At 44.7% G+C, this 23,059-nt stretch overlaps 3 protein-coding genes and 1 non-coding gene across 4 annotated transcripts in view; 3 read left to right on the top strand and 1 right to left on the bottom strand.

The window, feature by feature from the left end:
* Positions 1-681, top strand: part of LOC126576224 (exportin-2) — a 3,859-nt gene extending 3,178 nt beyond the window's left edge. The window contains exon 6 of the mRNA XM_050237414.1: positions 1-681. This exon is cut by the window's left edge and continues 4 nt beyond it. Within this exon, the coding sequence (XP_050093371.1) occupies positions 1-459 (459 nt within the window). The 3' untranslated portion in view covers positions 460-681.
* A 1,294-nt stretch (positions 682-1,975) lies between these two features.
* The window catches only part of LOC126576276 (peroxisome biogenesis factor 2), a 170,745-nt gene continuing 149,661 nt past the window's right edge, over positions 1,976-23,059 (top strand). The window contains exon 1 of the mRNA XM_050237484.1: positions 1,976-1,979. The gene's annotated coding sequence lies outside the window, so the exon portion shown is untranslated. The remainder of the gene's footprint in view (positions 1,980-23,059) is intronic.
* On the bottom strand, positions 6,497-6,568 carry Trnah-gug (transfer RNA histidin (anticodon GUG)). The gene has a single exon. It is a non-coding gene; the product is annotated as a tRNA-His (tRNA).
* On the top strand, positions 13,690-22,448 carry LOC126579324 (zinc finger protein interacting with ribonucleoprotein K-like). The gene is made up of 4 exons (XM_050242810.1): positions 13,690-13,709; positions 15,347-15,562; positions 21,340-21,436; positions 21,510-22,448. Exons 1-4 carry the CDS (start codon positions 13,690-13,692, stop codon positions 22,446-22,448), a joined length of 1,272 nt encoding a protein of 423 aa, XP_050098767.1.

The following is a 23,059-nucleotide window of genomic DNA, read 5'->3' as shown; positions in this document are numbered from 1 at the left end:
TTTGGAATGGTTCTAGAGCGTGTCCTTGTACCGGACATTAACAAAGTGTCTGGTGAGCTGGAACAAAAGATTGTGACGGTTGGTATCACCAAGCTTCTGTGCGAGTGCCCGGAAATGGTCAGCGATCCGTACGTTAACTACTGGCCTCAGCTGCTGCAAAACTTGGTGCAAATATTCGAGCTCCCTCCAGATGAATCGGCCATCGATGGTGACAATTTTATCGAGATCGAGGACGTTCCCGGCTACCAGGCCGCCTACTCGCAGCTGAACTTTGCTCACTCGAAGCCCGTCGATCCGCTGCCCGACATCAGCAATATTCGTCAGTATCTAGTGCAAAACCTGGGCCAGCTGGCACAGTCGCAACCCGGCAAGGTGGGTACCCTTGTAACGGCACTGCCGGCAGCTCACCAGGAGGCTCTGCAGAAATACTGCGCCCAGAGCGGAGTGCAAATTGCGTAAACTACCCCTCCGAGTGGGATCGCATGACCCGGAAGCAGTTGACGGGTGGCAGAAACGGCATTGTCTCATTTGCATTTAAATAACTGTCCCAGTTTTATGGCAGCATTTCATAGGAAGCTAGCCTCCCTTCATGTTAAGTATCATCGTGGAATGTGTCTGTATTCGTGAATCGTGGAATCCGTGCACATGTATAATAAATGCCTATTGTTGTAATAAAAAGTATGCCAGTGAGTTTGAGATTACTTTGTCTGATGTTGATGACAATTTCCGGTTGGTGTATATAGAGGTTTTTTTTTAATAATTGACTCAAGTATATGTTATATGATAATGAGCCATTAATTTGTGCAAGCTGAACGTAGGATAGATTTTTTTTCAATCCTAGATAAACAGATAATTAGCAAACTGAGTTCACGCCGGAAGCACTTTTCCGTACAACATTTTTCCAAACAAACAGCTTAATGGTTGCGTCGGAAACGATTTCCTTAAACGAAATTGAGGGCGAATTTCTTGGACATCGAATAGCAGCCAACAATCTTCTTTCCCTTGGCAAAGAAAAACAAATCCCTGAACAGTCCAAAAAGAAAAAAAGGGAGCGGGTAAATGCTTCCTTGGCTCCGCTCGGTTGCCTCGGTGGCCCCGGGACTGGAACGCCTTACGGATAGCCCCAAGGGCTGGGGCCCACGTGATGGGTCACGTGAGTAATTTGCCTATTTGCGTCTTATGGCAATGCACTCCAGGAAGGGCATTAAGAAATAAGCTTGGGATTTTATTTTTTACCGTCGCCTTGTGATTCGTGGTCTTGCCACCATCAAAAATAAGTCGGTGGATCCCGGTGGATGTGGTCGTCACATTTTTTGTCTGCTTTCATCGCCTTTTACTTTCTACCAGAACGAAACGACTAGCTCATAACATTATGCATGCAAAGTGATCCAAATGGAAATGTTTTCATAGGATCCGATCGCATCCCGGGGATATCCCCGCGCCCCCCGTAATATGAAACTGGAATATGCTACCCATATTCCAACTTTTTGCACTTTTTTTCGGCCTCTACTATCAACCACGGTACGGTACGGAGTTTTCCAAAGGCTGGACTAGCGAACCGGGTTTTTTTTATATCTTCCCTCATCGCAGATCCTGATGTGTTTATTTTTCCGTTTTTAAAGGCCCAACGGGAATGGGATGGAGCTATAAGGAATGAGGCAAGATTATGTGGTTTAGTGTTTGCGAATGGTTCCAACTGAAGGCTTGCAGACTTTTTTTTCTTGGGTAAAGCTAATGCATCTGATTTGCCAGATTTATGGATTTTTTTAGTCACGTTGTTTGCTCTCGCAGATATACGCAGCCAAGTCCACCGAATTCGATGGGCCTGGGAATTCTTTTCAATTGCTGCTTTCTATAGAAGTCATGAATAAAATGCTTTTTGTATTTGTACCAGTTTTTCGTGAGATATGTTGTCGTTTTAAAATGTAAGGCATTAATAAGTTATAGCTAAAGTTATTCATGTAGTTTGGGAAAAGCCACTAAATTCACCTCGTATTCGTCTCGTACTCTATCATGGTCTATTTGTATATGCGATATGTACAATAATCATGCGTTTCGATGATTGAGAATCCTTTCAAATGTCCTCTCACCTGTCAATCAGTCAATCAAATCGATAGTAATAAAAGGATGGGCTTACCCTTATGGACTGGGTGACAAATTTACATCCATCTTTTATCGAAGGAAAGGAAAAAAGGAAGAAACGGCGATGAAAATGCTACTCCGCAGCGTTGGCGCCATTTTGGCAATGTAACATTAGCCACGGTTTCCGCAGAAGGGAATTGAACGAAGGGCGATATGATTGAAGGGAGGGAACACAAAAAAAATGTAACGCAAATCTGGCATAGCACGACGGATTGGTAGACAATTTTAATATTTTCTCAATAAACGAAGGGTACACGCGTGGACTGGGAGGGATGAGCCGACGAGAAACGAGCCTTGCAGCCGGGCGTGGCATATTAATCACCTTATCCTGACGCTGCAACCGGTACATATATCCCGGCCAGGAAGCGAGAAAGAAGCTCCGGATTGATTTTTTCCCAGAGGGAAGCAAATATTAAATCCATAAAGCCACTACAAAGGGGTTCCATTCCATGGTTCCATCACCTGGTGCCCTGCAAGGACCCCATCCAATGTTGTATTCAAAATCCAGAGAACCACACGGTCAACCAGCCTGGCGTACTGGCGCCGTCGTACAGGCACGGAATGGCAATATGAGCTAATTAATTGCATCACTAGGCAACGATGAACAGACGAGACTGTGCCACGCGATATCTTTTATCAAAAAAACCTAGAGAGACATGTGAAGTGAACCGTGCCGGAGGTGCCCAACGAAATGCACGCTTATTTTTTGGCAATGAAATTTACACGGGAATTGTAATTGACGATGGTTTTTACATGCCAATTGTAATTGGCCTTTCGTTTGTTGTTGCCACTAAAGGCACTCGTTTGATGTTGTTCACTGATGTATTCGAAATATTTGCAACATTTTCAGCGATGTAAAATATTAATGATATCGATCGTTGAATGAGAGAGAAATCGAGTAAAACTGGGAACCAGTTCACAGCCTCGAGAATCTGTTGAAAAGAAGATGGAATTTGGAAAGAAAGGGGACCTTTTAAACCTTAAACCATCAAGTAGCATACCTTTGTGCCAAGTTTGGTGAAAATTGACCTGGTCTAACCATTTAGATTATCCCTTCCTTAGTCAGAGTATATTTTACAGATCTCCGTTCTAACACAATTTCTACATGCCTTAATACTTCCGGCGTGCGATCGTTTTAACAGCAATCAATCCACCCAGGGACTGCCAGTTCATTAAACACTCAATCGTCTCATCCGACCCGACGATTGCATCTGACAGAAGTCATTTCCGAACGAGCAGCTTAGGCCAGACTGCTTCCTGCACCCTGTCTCTTCCGGCGCTGTGAAGTGTGCCAACACTCGAAACGACAAAAGAAGTCGCCCACCCCGAGACGAGGTGGAAAATCCTCCGAGAGTGGGTTTTTAATTTGTTTTCCCTCCACGCTTTATATCGTCCTGTCCGATGGTTGCCGCCAGGGGAAGAGGAAACTCGCAGTCTCACGCCTGGCATCGCCTTATCGTTCACAGGATCATAAGCATGTCCGGATGGTTTCGGGGCCGTTAATGCCATTGTTTACCACGGCCCACGACCGCACAACCATCGGTTGCGGCGAGAATGGGCATCGGTCCGGTGTGGCCACGTGGCCATACCGGCCGGTTCTGAAAATGTGTGGGCTTGTTTTTGTCACCCGGATTCCGCGTAAGGAGCTTATCCGATGCCCATTTCAGCCGCGGCTGATGGTGGTTTGATAGCCATTCGCATCCACTCGTTTGGTGGTCGTTTTCTGAGTAAAATAAATCGCTTTGATTGAGCCGAGAACAAATGAAACTACAATTTTATGATTAGCAATTCGGTGGTCCACGCCAGGAACATGCAGCAATGCCTTCAGCATATTTTAGTGTTTTTGTTAGCGATGATAATGAAATTGTTCATATGACGATGCTTTGTTGGGTTTTAAATAAACTCTCATAGGAATTGGCAGTTTTATTGCCCACTATCTGCTGTATAAAAGTTATGCAGACAATAATAAAAACGATTGGATTTTTCTTTTTAATCGTTGAAACATTTAGCAAGATCATATTCCTTGTCTCTAATATCTGTATCGACAGCCTTTGCTTTCCCTTGTGGACGGAAATCGTAGCAGACGCCCTGGCCGTTGGAAAGTAAACATCCTTAACATCCTTCCCATCTCAGCAAGCGAAAGGACGGCTGTTGTCCCGTCCGTGTAGCTGCTAAGGAACAGTGAGTGCGCATGAGACCATCCTCGACCGCAGCCTACTCAAACATTCCCATAGCGGTATTATGTTTCCACTATTTACACATCAATTAATTCGAATAATGACTTCTTCCGATTGCTCTACCGACCGTACGCCGGGCACCACAATGCAGCGGCAAAAGGACGTGCAGTCCTGATTCGGGTCCCCGTTGAATCTGGCACACTGATGGTTCGCAGCTCGAGTGTCTGTGAGAGGGCCAACTGAAATGAACAACAGCTGAATCAACTCTTGCCTGAAGAGGTCTTTGCTGCCTTTTGGGTTGCAAAAAAAAAAGGAAAAATCTGATCCCAAACCGATGCTCCCAAATGAAGTGATCCTCTGCGCTAATATTGCACATTCTCAGTTCATTATTGCATTTGCTAGATTTTCCCGTTTTCTTTTGCAATCTTATGACCGTGGCTTTGTAATCGATTCGGATGGTCTTGGCCACAGATTATGTGGCGATTGTGCAGTTGCATGCCATGAAATTGGGTTTTGGGATTGGCTTATTATCGATCATCTGGTGGAACACTGAAAGTAGACGAAGATATAAGACCACAGAAATGCCAGCTATCGGTACGATTGTTAGATATTGTAGATAATTTGTTATCCTTTTATGCTTCTGTTGTTACCTGTAGGGGAAGGGTTGAATTAATTACGATTACTGATTACCGTTTTTGTAGGAAGATCACCGTTTATACGCATTAATATTTTCAACAATTCGTACTCCAATATGACGTCTGCATCAAGTTTAATACTTTATTGCAGAGCGTTATTATTTATTTAGTTATTATTAGTAAATTCCCTTTCAACATGTTAACTGTTGAGGTGCTAGTTAACTTAATTCTACGATTCACACCAGGTAACTGGGCTTGATAAAACACACTGATCATTTTACGTTTTTTTTAAATCCTGTTTGATTAAGGATTCGTTTGATGTATTCTTCGAAGGCGATAATTTTGCTTCAGCTGTAAATGCTTTTATCCGAAGGTAAATCCCCCAAAAAACTTTTTGAGTAGATTACCTGCAGGTATTAGCACTAATTGATGAGTTCTAGTGATATGTCCTTTTGCAAAGGGGTGCTATTTATCATCCTACCATCGCTACTAGTCTATCCGGCCAGAAGTCCCATCGCTAGTGGTAACTCCTTAGGCTACGACACACCAGCAGCGTGACAGTCAACACCCGCTCATCCACCCACTGGATGACACCTTTATCGCATTGCCGACGGCTATGTCAAGGCTTATGCACAATCGCGCTTCAGTACATTAGGGAAATTAGACGTTTTTTTTGTGACATATTCCCTGCTCTTCCCCTCTTTTAGATAAAACTCGAGTCGGTTGTCATGCCTAGTACCAATACCGTACATCACCCGAGGGTAGGAATGCCTGCTGGTTCCGTTGCCAGGACACCTGTAACCGGAAATGTGACAGTCGCCATCTTGGCCAGGAGAAAAGGAGAAAAATCCTTTGATGCAAACAGACTAGCGACAACAATGGATCGATCACCGTTGCTGGTATCATCTTTTGATCCAAGAAAACTCATTCCAAGAACGGGTATTTTTACTCCACAATTTGTTAGCATCGTATCTTCGCCACATTCATTAGCTTCCATCGGGGGTGAGGTCGTCCTGTTGGCAAGTCAGCATGGCTTCAGCCTCACTGTGGGCCTGATGCCGCTAGCGGTAACGCAAGAGCACCATCGTGTGTGTTGTTGATCAGCACGTTTTGACAAGGAAAATAAATTGCAAAAGGCTAGGAACGTGGAGCCGTCGGCGTTCGTTGGTTCCTCCCGGTATGCAAACGAGATTCCATGGTTCGAGTTTGCGACAAAACCCCGTGGGTGGGATAATAAACAACCTGCGTTATGGCGGAACGCTAAGCACGGATGGGTTGCTAACGTGCACGGGATGAGCTTCGCTTAGCCAAAGGATCAATCCGTTCGCCCGAGTTCGAGGTGGTTCGAAAAGTGATGTTTCATTTCCTTTTTTGTGTCTTTAGCAAATCAAAATCATGTGAATCTTTGTTGACTTAGATGCCTATTAGAAAGGTAATAATTATATAAAAGGTTATCTCATTCTTCCCATCCTCCGTGACAGTGTTTTAGAGAGCAGCCCCCGCCTGGTTGGAAGTATTTTGGCTTCTCCGAATGTAGTACACTGCCGTGACCAGGATTCGAACCTGGGTTACTACGGCCACAACGTAGGGTCCTAACCACTAGACGATCACGGCTGCGGATGAGGGCTTGATGGAGTATACGCCACACGCCATACCGTTGAAATTTGGATCAAAGACGGCCAATTACAGACCCGAAACCATAGGCTCCAATGTGAAAGTAGGCTGCAGAGTGGGGCCAAAGAAAACGATGCGATTGGTGGGGTGTTTCTTGGGTCTTTCTGCGATGGTGGCACAGTATTGACGATGGTTGAGTTGTCTTTTTTACGACCAACGGAAGGGGCTTTGAGATAAAATTAGCTTTTTAGCTCCGGGTGGGGATGCTGGTGTAACAGCATTACTTACTGTTTCTTTGCCATCTCTATGAATCAAATTTAAATTAAACAAATAAATAATCATTTTGCTTGCACTTGAAGTTAAAATTAAACTAAGAAAATTTCATTGAAAAATGTGTTAAATAACTTTACATTTTATTTCACTTTTCTATTCGAAGGAAACATGTTTCATTATCCTCCTGAAATAGCCGCCTCAAAGGAAGAAACTACAAACACTGCATAAAAAATTATCACAAAAAGGACGAGTAACTATTCAACCGGCCCTGTCCCTGATGCACGCTCTCTACCCCCATTACCAAGCGACAGCAGCATAGAAGCCAGGGCAGATTACGCTTACGCGAGACCCTCGCTGCCTGGCTCATCCCCAGCACACACTTCATCGACCCTTCTTTCCCAGGACAAATTTTCCTGTTTTTTCGAGGGCGTGGTTTCCGACGGGTTGCAAGTTTTCTGGAAAAGCATGACGAGTCCTCTGGAAACTCGCGTACATACGCCAATGGCTCGATAACGTCCTCATCTTCCACGGCTAGTGCGATCCCTATGAGAACGGAAAAAGCTGCGGCAACAGGCGCAGTTCGATGCAGCACGATGTGAAATGGAGCTGCAATTGCAGCGGGCGTAGATGGAGGGCGATGCAAATGGCAGACAGAAAGGAAAACATCAATAAATCAGGACGAATATTCGATAATTCCTTTAGCTGGGCAGTGAGCTGGATCTCGGGTTTTTCGGCTGACCGCAACCCGGGGGGCAAATTCACATCGAGCTGGTAAACCCAATGCCAATATTCGCCCGACTGGTTATTGATTATGTTCACGCCTCATTACGATAATTGGATTCTTTTCATACGAATCGACAAGTATTCATGCGGACAGAGCTTCCTGAATCGCAATCCTTTATTGTGTAAAACATTATTACCAGTTTCGTCCTACAACGGATTGTTTATCGAAATGAAGGAACCCTTTTCGACAATCACATTTCGTCCTCTGGGAGGCCACGAGGGGTACAGAAACGAGGTAAAGGTTAATCAGTGAAGTGAACATACAAGTCGCAACAATAGGGGAGCTAGCTAATCAAATCATCCGATACTAACGGTGCAGTACACACGGCGAACAAACATTGCCTAGGGCGCCATTCTGCCATTTCTCGCGAATACAAAACCGCGGCAGCAATCACGCGAATGAGGATTTCATTTTCCATTCCAACATCCTACGTCCTACGATGATTCCAAATTCGGAACTAGAAAGCTCGCATTCTAACTCGGCAGTAAATGACCTGGCCAAAACGATGGCCACTGAATGTTGCATCGCTGGTCGCGTTCTGTGCGACGGCGAGCGAGCTAACACACATCAGCGAAAATCAGTGGCCGCGGGTTTATTGAGGACTACAGATGAAAAAAAAAACGGGGGAAAAAACTGGAAAATGGCCAAAAACAACAGGAACCCGGCGCGATTCTTTTGCGCTGGGAAAAAAGCAAACAACTTTCCAAATTAATAGTAAATATACTGTTGCATACTAGTTACCATCGTGTGGTGAAAGGGCTGCGGCCACGGGGCCTTGTTGTTTTTTTGTCATTTTTTTTTTGTTTTAAGCTCATTGGTCTCACGCGTGGCTTCGACGAAGAGAGACGACTGATTGACGTTTAGTCCCCCGGTGCGCCATAGGTTTGCTAGCGGGCGGTAGGAGTTAGTCCGCATGTCGACTTTTGGTGGCCAGCCGGGGTGGCTGAAGGGAAGCGATTTTTTTTTGCAGAAACATCCACACCCCGAAACATGTGGGGTGTCCGTGGCCACATCCACCTAGGGTTCTAGACGGAATTTTTCACCCACAGCTGCGGTGTGTTATCCCGAAAAACCGATGAGCAATCCCCTGGCACCGCCCTAGAAAGCACCCTGTAGAACGATAGGCACCGAAGGGAAAATAACTCGGAGGCAGTTTAAATTTAATTATAAATTGTTGTTTTTCTTCCCGGAGGATGAGCTCCTGGCAGCCGCACCAGCACAGAGGTATGATCCGTGACGGAATCGTGTGGTGCTGATGGTCCCCGGTAGCGGGACGATTTGGGAACGATGGCAGCATGCGTTACGGAATCGAGTGCACATCCTTTGCAGACGGGGGCCCCAGGAATCCAGCATCCAGTACGAGGCGATGATCACGAGGCTGATGTTTGTCTTAATCTTTTACGGTACCATGCGTGTGGCTGGGCTGGATGCGGTGAGTGTTTTCCGATTTTCCTGTTTTTCCGACATCGCAATACAAGACAACACGGCTTTCGGAAGCAAAAATAGGCTTACTTTCGATAACAAGCTATCGTTGGTTGAATAAATGAATGACAGTTATTATTAGAAAAGTATGGAAGGATGTTCCATGATAGAAACATTTAAATGTTTTTTATTCCTGCAAAGAAATTCCAATTAATGTTTGGGAATTAAATCTTACTGTTTGTATTGGATTGACTCAAAACGATTCATTAATAGACAGGTATATTGCTCGGAGAGCGAACAATTATTATCTGTAATGTTTTTTCTCTGTACATTATCAGACACACAATGATCGGTACGTGGGGGTTACATATGTACTTTGATCATCCGCACTGAATATTCATACGGAATGATTACAGCGAACATTGGTGGACTTGTATATTCATGGGAATGTTTTATAATCAACATGGTAGCGGCCAATACCATGGAAAAACTATCGATTCTCGATTTTATCTCGCTATCGAATCATAATATGCTGACGTTCGCATTCGATATATTTTCAATTGAAGGGTTTTTTTTAGCAGAAATAACGTGCTTGGCGCTACTGAATGAAACACTACTACTCATATCCGTATTGTAACCGACGGAGAATTGGCGTCAAACATCCAATCGATTAAAAACGCTCTAGTTAATGCTGCGATGATTGTCAGCGTGCACTTTGGATTCTTAAAACACAATAAATGCTATACAATAGCAAGCCAATTAATCAATTAATAAATAAACATCAAGTGACTCCCCAGAACAGCCAGTACATGTGAGAGCAATCTCTTGCTCCTTTTCAAAGGGCTTCTTGTGTAGAAAATGATATAGAGTCTCGGGAAACAATCATAAAGCTGCTAGGAGGATTAACATCAATCTCATTTTTACGTATCGTTTAGGTGTGAATTCCTAGAACGATGAGAATGATAGCCTATAATCTGCAATCGTTACGAAGCAGCAGAAAACATGCGGTTTAATTTTTAACCTGTTTCTGGGTTTTAAAGGGGATCAAATCTCTTTGCGCGAGCATCGAGGATTTTTAACAGGCTACACGTTTTATCCTTTGTGATGGTTCTATCAGATTACATGTTCTGGTCGGCCAACGATAGCGGACCTTTAAAAAAACGATTCATTTGACTTCGGGACGTATGGATAGCTGCAATAAAATACAGCTGAAAATGTAATTAAAAAAGCATATAATATAAAAAACATAACACTTCATATGACAATGATATTGCGTGTTGAACAGTTTAATGTACTTGGACCCTTTGGGACCCTTTGGTATTAATTTGCTAATCAGAACGTTTATTGCGAACTCGCTTTTGCGCAACAAAGTGACCCGATATTTTGCTTTTGAATTAATAAGCTTTTCTTGTAAATTACATAATAGAGGTTCGTGCAGTTTGCGGCTGGATCGTCGAATGGTTTGTGATTTTTAGCATCATTTAGCGATAAAACGATGAGCCTGCTGACCTAAATGATTCACATTTATCTCGTAAACTAAGATGTTCAGTTAAATTCAAATCCTTATCCAACTCTCTGAGGACATTATTGTTGCAAAGCATCCTGACAAGAACTTTCTACATCATTTTCACAATCAAAATGGATTCCCGTGTGTTGTAATCGATACTCTTAATTACAACCGGATCTCTCACTTCATAACGGCATGCATTCCGTTTCAGACACTTACCGACGGGGATTACCAAGAGCAAGAGAACGGCGATTAGGCTAAACAGATATCATATAAGCGGGATCATCATACGCGGCAATCTCTCCAAACATCAACCTCCGTCGTTTGTGCCAGTAATGGCCCACAGTTCAGCTGAAATATGCAAAGGACTCCAGGCAGAAGTAATAAAACAAAACAAAAAATCAAAAATCGATCGATAGCAGATCAGTTCATGCGATTTTCGATACCCGGTCCATGCAAACTCACCCACCCTGTTTCCAGCAAAAGCATAGAATCAATAGATACACAAACACACATACCGCCCACACGCACGCACGCATGTCTACATAGCAGATAACGCCATGATCGGAAAAGCAGAAGATCGGATCCTCTCCCATTGGCCAGGTTCGCTAATCGGTTAATAAGGTTACGATTGGTGGTGAGATAAGGCGAGGCTGGGTTTGGGAATGGAGGTGTCCATAGCAGAGGGTACATAACGCGCGAACGCAGGACCTTCCCTGGGCGAACCGCGAGTCGCTGGTTGGTGAACGAACGATCACCTAACGATGAGTACGACGGAACCACGCGAGTCCCGAATTAGGAACGTGGAAATCGAACGCCACACACGTACATTTCCCTCTAAATACATTATCTAACATCGACGGCGTCCAAACGGAGCGGGGGGGAGGGGGGGACCACCCACTAAAGGACGATGAGAGAGATAGAGAGACAGGACAGGAATTATGTGCCGAAGGTTTCGGAAAGGGGCCGAGGGAACGGGATGGCGGCGGAGGGCAGATCGGAAAATCGGGGATTAGTGTGTTTTTCTTGGCATTTAGCCAATCGCTTTTCCGATAAATGAGCTCGCCCCCTTTTGTCCTGGTGGCCGCCATATGCCGTCGTGCTCTCTTTCTCTGTCGGTGCGACGCCTCAGTAACGCGCATGGCCGTGGCCTACTTGAAGGTTGCTACGAAACATCCCGTGCGACAGAGAGTGTGAGCGAGTGCAACGCGAGGGCTAGCGAGAATGAAAGAGGGAGAGCGTAGAATGTGTGGCGCATCAAGGATGCTCCGGTTCGCGTGCGCACCGCCCGCACATTATCTCCGGCTCGGCACCGGCCGTATGTCTCACTCCGGCAATGGCGTCCGCGTTGCAGGTGTTTCCGGTTCGCGGAAGTTTCCCTTCGCCATAGTTACGGACCTGCCTATCTCGTTCTCGCTGTCGCGCGCGCGTAACTATTGTTGTTATGTGTCGACGAACAGCAACCATCGCCGACCGAAGGACATCCTTCTTAAGACGAAGAGGAAACTCGCCCAGGACGTCGTCGTCGTCTTTGTCTTCTTCTTGTGGTCGAGGACTTCGAAAGGATCTCTGCACGATTGATAAGAAATAGCACACACATATACACACGCGGACTCTTGGCCGGGACTCTACATAATCCCTCTAATATGTTTCTAAGCTCCAACAACCAGCCTCTACGCTCACAGGGACACTTGATCACAGGACTCACAGGACAATTGCCCCGCAAAACCATTTCACCGTTCGTCTACATCACCTTTGCAGATCGATGAAGCATCGAAAATCTGTGGAGCTTCTCCGGCTCCCTGGAAACCCAAAAAACGAAATCATATTTGGGAAAAATAAATAATCGCTTATGTGCCACGGTACCCTACCCTGCGCACACCAAACCTCCGGACCAGGAGTATTGGGAAAAATGATAATAAAATAACAAAAAAAAAATCCCGACTTGCGATGACGCAGATTCGTCCCGGAAAGAGAGAAAGAGAACGAGCTCTAAAGAGAGAGGTGTGCTCGTGATTCCATCGTTCGCGGATTATGTGCGGATCAGTGTCGGCGACAAGCGACCGATGATGATGACGGGCGAGTCGCAGCACTTACGTCCCTGTCCATCCATCCATCCCGAATCGGCCAAAGGTGCACACAGACACACACACACATACACGTGGGCGCGTGCTAGAACTCTAAATTTGTTTACATTATGCTGCGCCTCCCGGTGCGCCATCACTTCCCGGTTCAGTGGAAGGGCATTGTGGCCCGGGTGCGGGACCAGGACAAGAGACAGGCTACAGCGTCCCATCAGGTCAGCAGGCTCCGGGTTGTTCGGTGGCTTCGTCAGGAACGGCGAGCATTGCAGCAGTTCACTTTCGAACGGACTGTCGGCAAGGTTAGATCGGTATCGGCAGGACACAGTTTCCGGGCTTTTTCGAGGGACATTCATCCGTAGACACCTGCCAGAAACGGACAGGACGGACGGCAATCGTAGATTTGTTAGAAAACGGTCCCCTTTACAGTCGAGTGTTCGATCTTAAGCGGTTTAGAAACGGTTTTCCGAAAGCAAATGTATCCAAGCGACGGGATGCAAGTCTGTGAAAGCTAAAGGACACAAGGATTTTAAGAGAAGAACTGGATGGCTGGGATGGTGCTCAGCTTCCAAAGTGCTCAACGTGTGTCTCTTCTGTGCATTGTCCTTAATTGATTGGCCTTGTTGACTAGAGGACTAGAGGAGAGGGTACGCTGGAAAGGACGATTAACTGCGATAACAATAAGACGTAAGCCGTATCCGTTAAACGGTTCCGTTCCGTGAACACATACGCTCACACATATCCTTTCAAGGTACAGCAAGGACATTTCGATCGTACAGCACACGGGTGACTCCGGTGACGGTACCTCAAATACAACGCCCCGGAATGGTGTGAGTGTATTTTCTGGTGGGATTTTGGTGGGACCGAAAATTCGTAAACAAACCGGAACAATACGCTATACGGAAGCCTTAGGAAGGAGGGACCGGGAAAGTGCTAGTGCTGGTAAAGTGGTTTGGTATCGTAGTGTGGCGCGTTTCCAGCATCCCCAGAAGTCCAGCGTTTTTTTTGCTGCCCTCCGATGATTCCGATTCCCGGAGTGGAGTGTGATCTCACGATGGACTGGGACATCGACATGTAAGTAGATTGAGCAGTGTAGGAAAGGTTTGCCAAAACGTATGGACTGAATGTCCTTTTCAGACGGAAAAGAAGTAAATTGAGGTCAAATACAGTGAAAGATGATACTTGATGGTCGACTTTTGAGGTAATGAGTGCAGCTTTCCAGCCTTTCCGTTTCGTTTTGCTGTTTACTAGTGATATTTTTAAATTAGAGCAAGATGTATGCAAACATTGTGAAACGAAATTAATTACTCTTTTCTAAAGTTCGTTGGTTTCATCTAATTGGTTTAAGTACTTGCTCGACTGCACATTATGTGTGTATTAGTCTATTATTTGAAAATATGATAATAGAGGTGCTTCAATGATTTACTTGTTTAAGGGGGGACTTTGAAATTTTCGGGCCAAAAAAAAGCCCGGTTTTGGTGATTTTTTGTGACGTAACCAATCAACTTTATTTTTTCAAGTAAATGGCATATTAATCTACAACTTTTGAAGAATATTTGATTATGTTTTGAGCAACACTCACTGAAAAATTAATCAATGTCATCAAATTTTGGTAGGCATGTCGTCGAAAACGTACTTTTTACGGTGCCCATCGTAGCAACATGAAGGGTCATTTGAAATATACAAATCGATATTCATTAGAAAGATTATAAGTTTATCTAGTTAGTCCCGTCAAGTTTTTGTTGATATACTAATTTTTATATTTTTGGCAGATTTTTTAAGTTGAAAAAGTGATGCTTTTTGCGATTCCGCAAAAAAACGAGCTTTACATAATTATTTATTTAAAAAAAGATCAACAATTTTTATGAAATCTCGACGGGACTACCTGGAAAAACGTGTACAGATTATGTGTTAAAAGTTTCAAATCGATCTGTCCAATAGTTTTTACGGTACGATGGGCACCGGCTTTGAAAATGTTGATTTTGGGAAACGCGCTTCAAAGTAGCGAGCTGTATGGAGCCTTGTATGAAACGCGGGTTTTCAAAAATCTATAACTTTGTCAGTTTTGCTTCGATTGATCCAAGAAATTTACACAATGTTCCTGAAAGGATCAGCATTCATGGAAAAATGTTAAAAATATGTGTCACAAATAAAAATTAATTCCCGAAGTGCCCCCTTAAAGTTTAAAGGAATAACAAAAAACTGAATGAATTACTTTAGAATCGAGATAGAAACAGGAAGCTTCTCCATAGAAAACCATTAAACAGTTACAATAACGATGGTACTACTTATCTCATGAACTAACGAAGTTAACTAACGAATAATTAATTCACCTAAAATTCAAATAATGAGTCAAATTTTAATGAAATGGAAATCATATGTTCCTAAAGAGTGAAGCCATTTGTGTTGCGTTCATAACACTGGCTAAGAAAATGCATTAGTCTACAGCTTAACAATGTGAATATTTATGAACCCACAAGATTGACTTGCCATTGAAAATCAAGTTCCATCATTCATTCTCCAATCACTGCTTAGCTACAAAGCAAACAAATCCATTGTCGATTTGGCGTTAAATTTAGATGGGATCTATGGAATTTCACTTTAAGTAAACACCCACTGTTATGTTAGCAAACTTGTTATAGAAATCGAGAAGGTAAATAGAGCAACACTTCCTTCTAACTTACAAATGCATCCCCCTGTCCCCGGCACAGCTTCAACTTCGATGGTTTCGACGAGCGGGAGCTGGACCTAAGCATCCGTTCCATTCTGCTGGACGAATCGGTCGGCAGTACAATGCTACCGAGCACTGATCAAACAGTGCTGGCCTCCTGGCCGGAACTACTTTCGACCCTTCCGGGCGACCAGCAGCAGCAACACCAGCCGCCACATCATGCAGCCTCCTCGCACCGGAAGCCATCGAACTGCACGTAAGTAGAACGCACCTGCACTGGGTCTGGGATTAAGCAATTACTTTCAAACCATTTGCGGTGGATAAATACGCACACCCGTTGACAATTCACGAGAGAAAACCCATCGCCCCCGACCACCAGCACGGAGAGCATAAGTAACTATTGTTCCACACGCCCAGCACTGCCAAAACATTGCCACGGATTAGACCACGTCTTCTGTGGCGCTAGCAAGAGTCCTGCGGCATGAGAAGTGTAAATGTTGACGTAAGGCTTCTAATGCCATTTATAGGACTCCGATTGGTGAAGGATAAGATTCGGTATCGATATAATAGTTTACGTTAACAATCCCAGCATCAGCAAACAGATCCTATCGTCAATCTCTCCCGTCACGCCATCGGGACATCCGATAATAAAATTATTGGAATGGAAATCCCAGCGATTCGTGCACTCTACGGGAGCGCGTGTGCAATTTCTGGGTATTTTTCCATTGGCTTCTTCTAAAGCTTATGAATACGTAATGTTAAACGGTACTAGCGTCGCTCCGGCCACCCTGCCAACCCGAAATGATGGAAGTTTTGTAAAAATAACGTATGAATCCCTAAAAAGGCGCTTTTTTACAACGACGCACTAGCGGTACAGAACGACGAAGTCTTTTCGAAATCCGCGGGTTAACCATCCGCTAATTCGCTGGGGTGCGCGTATGAAGTTGAAAGGATTCGTTGCTTGCATGATACCACGGAATCGTGGTTGTCTGTTTCACTGGAATTATCTAGCGATTGTCGGTTTGAAAATGGTGTACGTTAGCGAATAGCTTCGCTAGAAAAGTAAATCAAACTAAGGACCGAGAGAGGATATTGTTTCAACAATTAAATTTCTATTGAAATAGACAGTTTCGCTCTCTGCAACCTCTGCATTAAATGAAGGCATTAAATTTGGCTTTTGAAAAACAAAATATCCAATATTCCGTCCTTCACATGCTTGTGGAAAATTAATTAAATGATAAACGGACGGAAAGTTTAAGATAAAAAAGGTTTTTTTTGTGAACGCATAGCGGTGCTTGGTTCCCTTTACTTGATTGACTCAAAACAAGAGGCTACAAATAGGAAGATACAATAACAAAGTGTCACCACCATTGCCAATGAACTATCCCCCTGAAACGAATGCAACAAATGGTAACCAATTAAGAAATCTAGACGATTAACCCGTGGTTGACCCCTGGAGTCCTTGTATCAGAAAAGGTCCTTGTCGAGCCACTCCAAACTTAAAGCTCATTAATTTCACGCCCCATTGCTACGTGCCCCGTAACGAAGCTGCTTAACGGAGAGCAAATGAGCAATATGCTGCCGCCATTATTGGCCTACCTTTGTCGTTTCATTGAGGCCATAGCACCCGAGGCGTAACATCATCATACCGGCTATGGGCTAGTGCACCGTCGGCGGATGCACCTTTGGCTGCAACGAAATCCCGATGCAGCATCCTCTTCCCCCGAGGTTTGCTTGTCTGCTTCTTCTCTTACCTTTGCCCCGAGGGTCCTTGGGCAGAGACCCCGAAAGATCCGGTCCAGCATACCCTCCGTTCAGTGCCTCCGGGTGCTGTGAGTGAAACTTTGTTGTTCCTGCAACTCATAATCCAGCTTGGCCCCTTAGCAATCGTTCGTTGCAGAAGACCTCGGCCACCACAGGCAGTGTGAAGGCAGCCCACACATGCGTCACATCATCATCATCATCATCATCCTCATCATCATCAAACATTCACCAGCGAACATTTGCCAGCGCCAGTGCCATTTCGCTGGAGCAACTTCCGCATTTGGTCGTTCGCCTTTCAGGTTTAACCAAGCCACGGAACGGGCACACTTGGAGCGTAAACAAAACTTTGCACAAAACTCAATCACGACGCTCGTTCCAGTTATCCGATATCCGCCAACCTACTCTCCTGGGAATGTTGGCACATAAGCGCTGCCCTGCCGTAGGAAACAATGAACATTGAACAGTTGTTTCTCCTTTAGGGTTGGGTTGGAAGGGGAAAAGTTTATGGTAAAACAATCGAACACTCAACTGGTAAAGTTTTATTAGTTGTTGCATTTTTAATGATCGACAAAGGTGATTCAAGGCGTACGGTGGGATGATGATTGGAGTTTGGTGAAAGGAGAGCTAGGGTCTGCCGTCGGCGTTTACAGGATTTAGTTCGGATCGATGGTTGCCTGGCCTGGCCCGTGATGGGAGAAACTATGTCAAATCCAACCGATCGATTTGGGAGGAATACATTTGAGCTACCGGAACAAACTTATACTGTTACACCAGACCTAGGGCGAGGAAGTTGTTTTGAGGAATTTACTTTAGTTGTTGAGTAAGATTCAACTTCAAAAATCTACCAAAAGTCAAAAAATTGGAAATTCAACAAAAACTCGACGTGACTAACTAGATAAACTTATAATCTATTAAAAGAATATTGATTTTTATTTTTCTGGTGACCCATTCCGCCGCTACGCTTGGCATGATTTTTGGTACGATTCAAAAGACTTGCCCGTTTAAGCGACGAACCCGGTTTGATTATTAGTCAATCTCACCATCATATTGTGATCATTTTTTCCAACTTCAAGGTGCTGCCAAATATAAAAAATGGAAATTCAACAAGAACGAATGCGGCTACGATGAGAGAGTTAGAGAAAAAAGGCCAATTGCTCGAAGTCTCGTCTTTCCTTAACGATCCACAATTAACAACCTATAATTGATACACCCCAACAACAACATAGGCAGCCAGCTTCCCCCTTAGATGATTTGCCCAAGAAAAAAGGAATCAAACACCATCACGACGAGTGCCTTTGAAGTCAGGGCGCCGAGCATTGAAAGCGCAAAAGAAGTGACGCAAAAATCGTACTCACTGGTCCGCCTAAGTCGGAACTGTTACACTTGGACCAATAATCTTACGTAATTTGTTTGAAGTTTCACCTGCCCTACGTTAGCCACTGTTAATTAACTCACGATGCCCTAGTGAATTGTCCGGAAAATTAGCTTGCCAAGTGTAAGCGTAAAGAAAGTTCTTTACTTCTACCAGCCTCACTCAGCTCGACCCCATGCTAATGCGGTGGCATTAGGGAATGAGAAAAAAGTTTGTTTTACTCCCTCCCAAGACGAAACGGAGTTGCTCGGTATCGATCGGAATTCTGTTACGGCTTTTTTTTAATTTGATAAGATGCGTAAAAGGCGGAAAGTGTGAAGCCATAGAGACTCTCCACCGAAAGAAAAAGAAAATCGCCAGAAGCTGAGAGAATGAATTCTACCTCTCACGATTACGTAGGACTTCGGTGTAAGGCAGAGGAAGAGTTTTCGGGTCCCGTTTTTGTTGGAAAGGCGGAAAAAGAGTTAACCCACCGAACCGCTGAAACTCAAACAGAGACGATTCGCTAAATTAAAAGATGAGGGAATACAACAATCGCCCACGTCCGCCCCTTTGCTTGGCGTTGCAAATAGAACAGAATTCGAGACGGATTCGCGTCACTTAGGGAAGTACTACTGCGGTACCTTTCGCGGCATACGGTACGGTTGTGTGCGTTCCATGATCTGCATGTTTAATTGGAACTCGCGATTGTTGGGCCTAGAAAACAGGGTGCGTACCGTGTTGGCGCAATAGCAACGGCAAGTAAAAACAATACGTCCATGGAAGCCCACCGCGGTGCTGACTAGTGCAAATAATTATCGCTATTTGCATAGGCACTCGCGTAAGGAAACAAACGAATCCGCGAATCAGTTCAGCGGTTACGGTGATCCGTCGGTTTTTGCCACTTTACCGGACGAGGACGGGGACGGGGATGGGACCGTGCATAATGGATGAGACGCGGTGCGGTTGAACTAGGATGTTACCACTACCCAGGACCTCACTAACAGCTGGCTCCTTTCCGATCCGGTGGCGCAGTAAAATATATTTATTTACATTCGACCGCGGATCCGGAAATGTAGCGAAACGAAAAGTTTTTTTTCCGCTAAATAAATAACGACGGACTGCATTGCGCCGGGAATGAGTGATTGTTTTAGTTGGGTGTTAATTTAGAAAACGGCCCTTAATTATGAATGCCATGAGTGGATGGAAAATCTAATCGAACCGCATGAAGTTGAATGCGCTTGATTGAGCTTAATTGGCAACGGTGGCTGTAAGAACTCAAATTATCCGAGTGCCACAAAAGGTTTTGCAATTGGAAATTGTGTTATTTCTAAAAAGCATAGCAGCATGTGAAGCATAGGATAGCTATTAAATTCTAAATGCATATTGACTGGCCATGATCAAAAGACGTGATCGAAATCGTGAACAGTCAGTCCATAATGGACCGATATGATCAATTATACTATTAATATAATCATATGGCTTTCAATAACCTTTTACCCTGATTCATACACGCAATTGAAGCTTACCTACCTTTTAAATAGGGTTTCATTAATTAAATAGAAGCGTATGTGGTGCAAACCAGGGTTATGCTTACTAGTGTTCCAACAGTTTACAATATTCTTAAAGACCATTTCGTTTCTGGATTCACGGAAAAAGTGGTTAAAATAATCCTTGATTTCAATCTAATTAATCAATTCTAAGAATGGGGCATTGGCATAAAATGTTCTCTGTGGCATAACATGTTTATTCAAAATGTAAGTCCCAAAAAATATGAACATTAAAAATGGCCGATAAAACGATTACAACTACATGAATTTTACATCGCCTTAGTTTGTTTCACTCGACGCTATGCCTAATTACCTGTTGCTAATCAAAACAATATCTACACCGATTTTTTAAATCCATAAGAAACGTAGATAAATTTGCAAAAACATTTAAAGGACATCCGTCCAACTTGGACGATCTAAACCGACGGCAAAAGCGGAGCTCTCGCTTATCGCATGACTGTCTTCCCAATCTGAATCTCAATCTGTTTCTCTGGCAAACAAATTACAATACACTTGAAAGGATTCCTTTCTAAAGCGTTTCGACACAGAAGGAGAGGAAGAAGTCTATTCAAACGACACACACCAGCCTGGCACCAGCGTTCCCTTATCACCAAACCATCATCACCATCGCGATAACCACCATCACCATTAGCTTGAGCGACGCCAGGGAAGAGCGAAAAAAGTTATTCCCTCGCGAAAGAATTCCCTCCGAATCGGCTCTCAATAATGGGCCACCACCAGGGCAATCAAGGACATTTCCAAAAAAGAAAAAAGGAAAGGGGATTCCGCGTAGTCTCTTCTCCGCGCGCGCCAGGATACCGGAGAGCGATCCCGAAAAGGGCGTTACCGTTCGTTACCAATCGACCAATCGACGAAGTTCGGGAGGGTTATCTAAGAGGAAAAGGACTCAGAGAGAGAAAAAAAGGATACGCAGAGCATATGGCGAGAAGACATAATGGCGCGGTGAGGTGCGCTTGGATCTTCGATAACGCGTTTAACCGAATCGCATGGAACCGATGATGCATTAGTTTGAGGGAATTTGCGACCGCAAGTGGTCGCGGTCGCGAGTGTGCTCAGAGTTAAAGCAGAGGAGTGCGTTTGCTACTTTATTAAATTCGACAATCACTTTACCTTTTAATTTTTTTTTTAGTTGATATCTTACGGACGGAGCCGTATATATTAGAAAGATAGAGGAAGATAGAGTATAAACAGTAGAGGGAACAGGCATTTCCTCCTGCCCCAGGGACCCTTATACCGGGGGTGCTCGGTGTTTAAACCTAATGACTTAAGCCTAGTATACTTTACCTTTTAATGATCTGTTAAATTAATCCAATTCTTTACGCCTTTTTTCTCTCATCTCTCGACCAGCGCCGTACTGATGGCCGAACAGGACGATAGTGACCAGGATTCGGGCCATGCCAGTGATGAAGTGAGCCAAGCCTACTCCGATACATCACTCGCTGAGGTAAGATTGCGTGGCGTGGAAAACCGCATCCCAACATTCTATGACGTTCCTTTCTTATCTCTTTTTATTACAGGAAATCATGTTCATCGGTTCAGCGGCGAACGAAGGTGGTAGCGACACGGAAAACGATGCTCGGTTGGCATGCTGCGCCTTCGAGGAACAAGAGGAAGTGGAGGCCGACGGTGAATCCTTTAGCGAACGTACCTCATCACAACAGAACAAAACGGGTGAATGGTGGTGTGAGACGTGCGGAACGCAAACACAGAACCGGAACCGTCGGTGTGAAACGTGTCACCGGCATCATCGAGGCCGTGGTCACTCGTCGCCAGCGTCTTTCAGCTGTTCGCACTGTGGCAAACAGTTCCGTCGTCGGCTAGCGCTCACGTGTCATCTGCGGGTCCACACGGGTGAGCGGCCATTCCGGTGCGAAGTTTGTGACCGTTCGTTCAGTCTCCGCTCGACACTGGCCGCCCACCGGAAACTACACGGTGGCACCGACGGTGGACCAACGTTACAGTGTGAAACGTGTGGTCGCATCTTTACGCAACCGAGTGCCCTGTCCAGCCATCGGCAATTGCACGCCCCGGTACGACCGCATTGCTGTGGGTTGTGTGGGAAGGAGTTTGTTCGGTTGCACGCACTCAAGACCCACATCCGGAGTCACTCGAACGAACGGCCGTACGGGTGCGAGCAGTGCGGTAAGACGTTCGCCGAGAAGCACGTGCTCGTGCGCCACCGGAAGACGCACAGTGGCGAGCGGCCGTACGGGTGTGCGGTGTGCGGGAAGTCGTTCAAGGAACGGTACGATCTGTTGCGTCACTCGCTCATCCACAGTGGCCAGCGACCGCACCAGTGCACGGTGTGTTTGAAAAGTTTCGTCCAGTCGAACGCACTCACCAAACACCGGAAGTGCCACGAGCGGAATGCTGGTGCTGCTGCTGCTGCTCTTGGTGGGGCTGTCCGGGGAGCTTCGGAGCTGTTCACACATGCGGAGAGTGCCAAGTGCTGTTAGGGATTCTCTTGGGGGAGGGGGGGTGCCAAGTTCTAAGCCTTCAAAAGGAAAGGACTTTTGTGTCCTTTATGATTGATGTGTGTATGGTAGGGTAGATGTTGCCGATTGTGGATGCTAGTTTGAAGAGTTTGTGTAAAATAAATGGTTAAGTGTTTTGCACAAATAGTCCAGGAATGGAGGTTTTCATTCTGTGTGCTGGCCAGCAATAGGCATTAATAAACAATTGATTTTGATGTTGTTTCTTCGTCTCGGTATTTCTTTCTGCACCGTAGCGTAATACCAGTTTATGTAAGTATTTGTCGATTCTGCTGCAACAAAGCTACTTACGCTGCTTTTCTTCTATCGTCGTATCCTCGAACAAAAGATAACACCGAAAAAAAAAAGTTTTTAAAATTTAAAACGAAACTATCAAAGGGATGAATAACATGTTATACCCGTTTATAGCTTAAAAAGTAGCCAATTGTAATGCACAGGAAATATTTACAAGTTATCCAAATAAATGGATAAAGCTTCATTTCGTTCAACTGATTAAACAAACGCTAAACCGATAAAGACTGATGGAGATTTGAGGTAAATTTAAAAATCAAACAAAACTGGGAAAATCGATTTCC

Source organism: Anopheles aquasalis, chromosome 3 (genome assembly GCF_943734665.1).
Source record: "Anopheles aquasalis chromosome 3, idAnoAquaMG_Q_19, whole genome shotgun sequence".
NCBI classification, from domain to species: Eukaryota; Metazoa; Arthropoda; class Insecta; order Diptera; family Culicidae; genus Anopheles; species Anopheles aquasalis.
The sequence above is the reverse complement of the archived record's forward strand: the minus strand, read 5'-3'. Positions and strand labels throughout refer to the sequence as shown.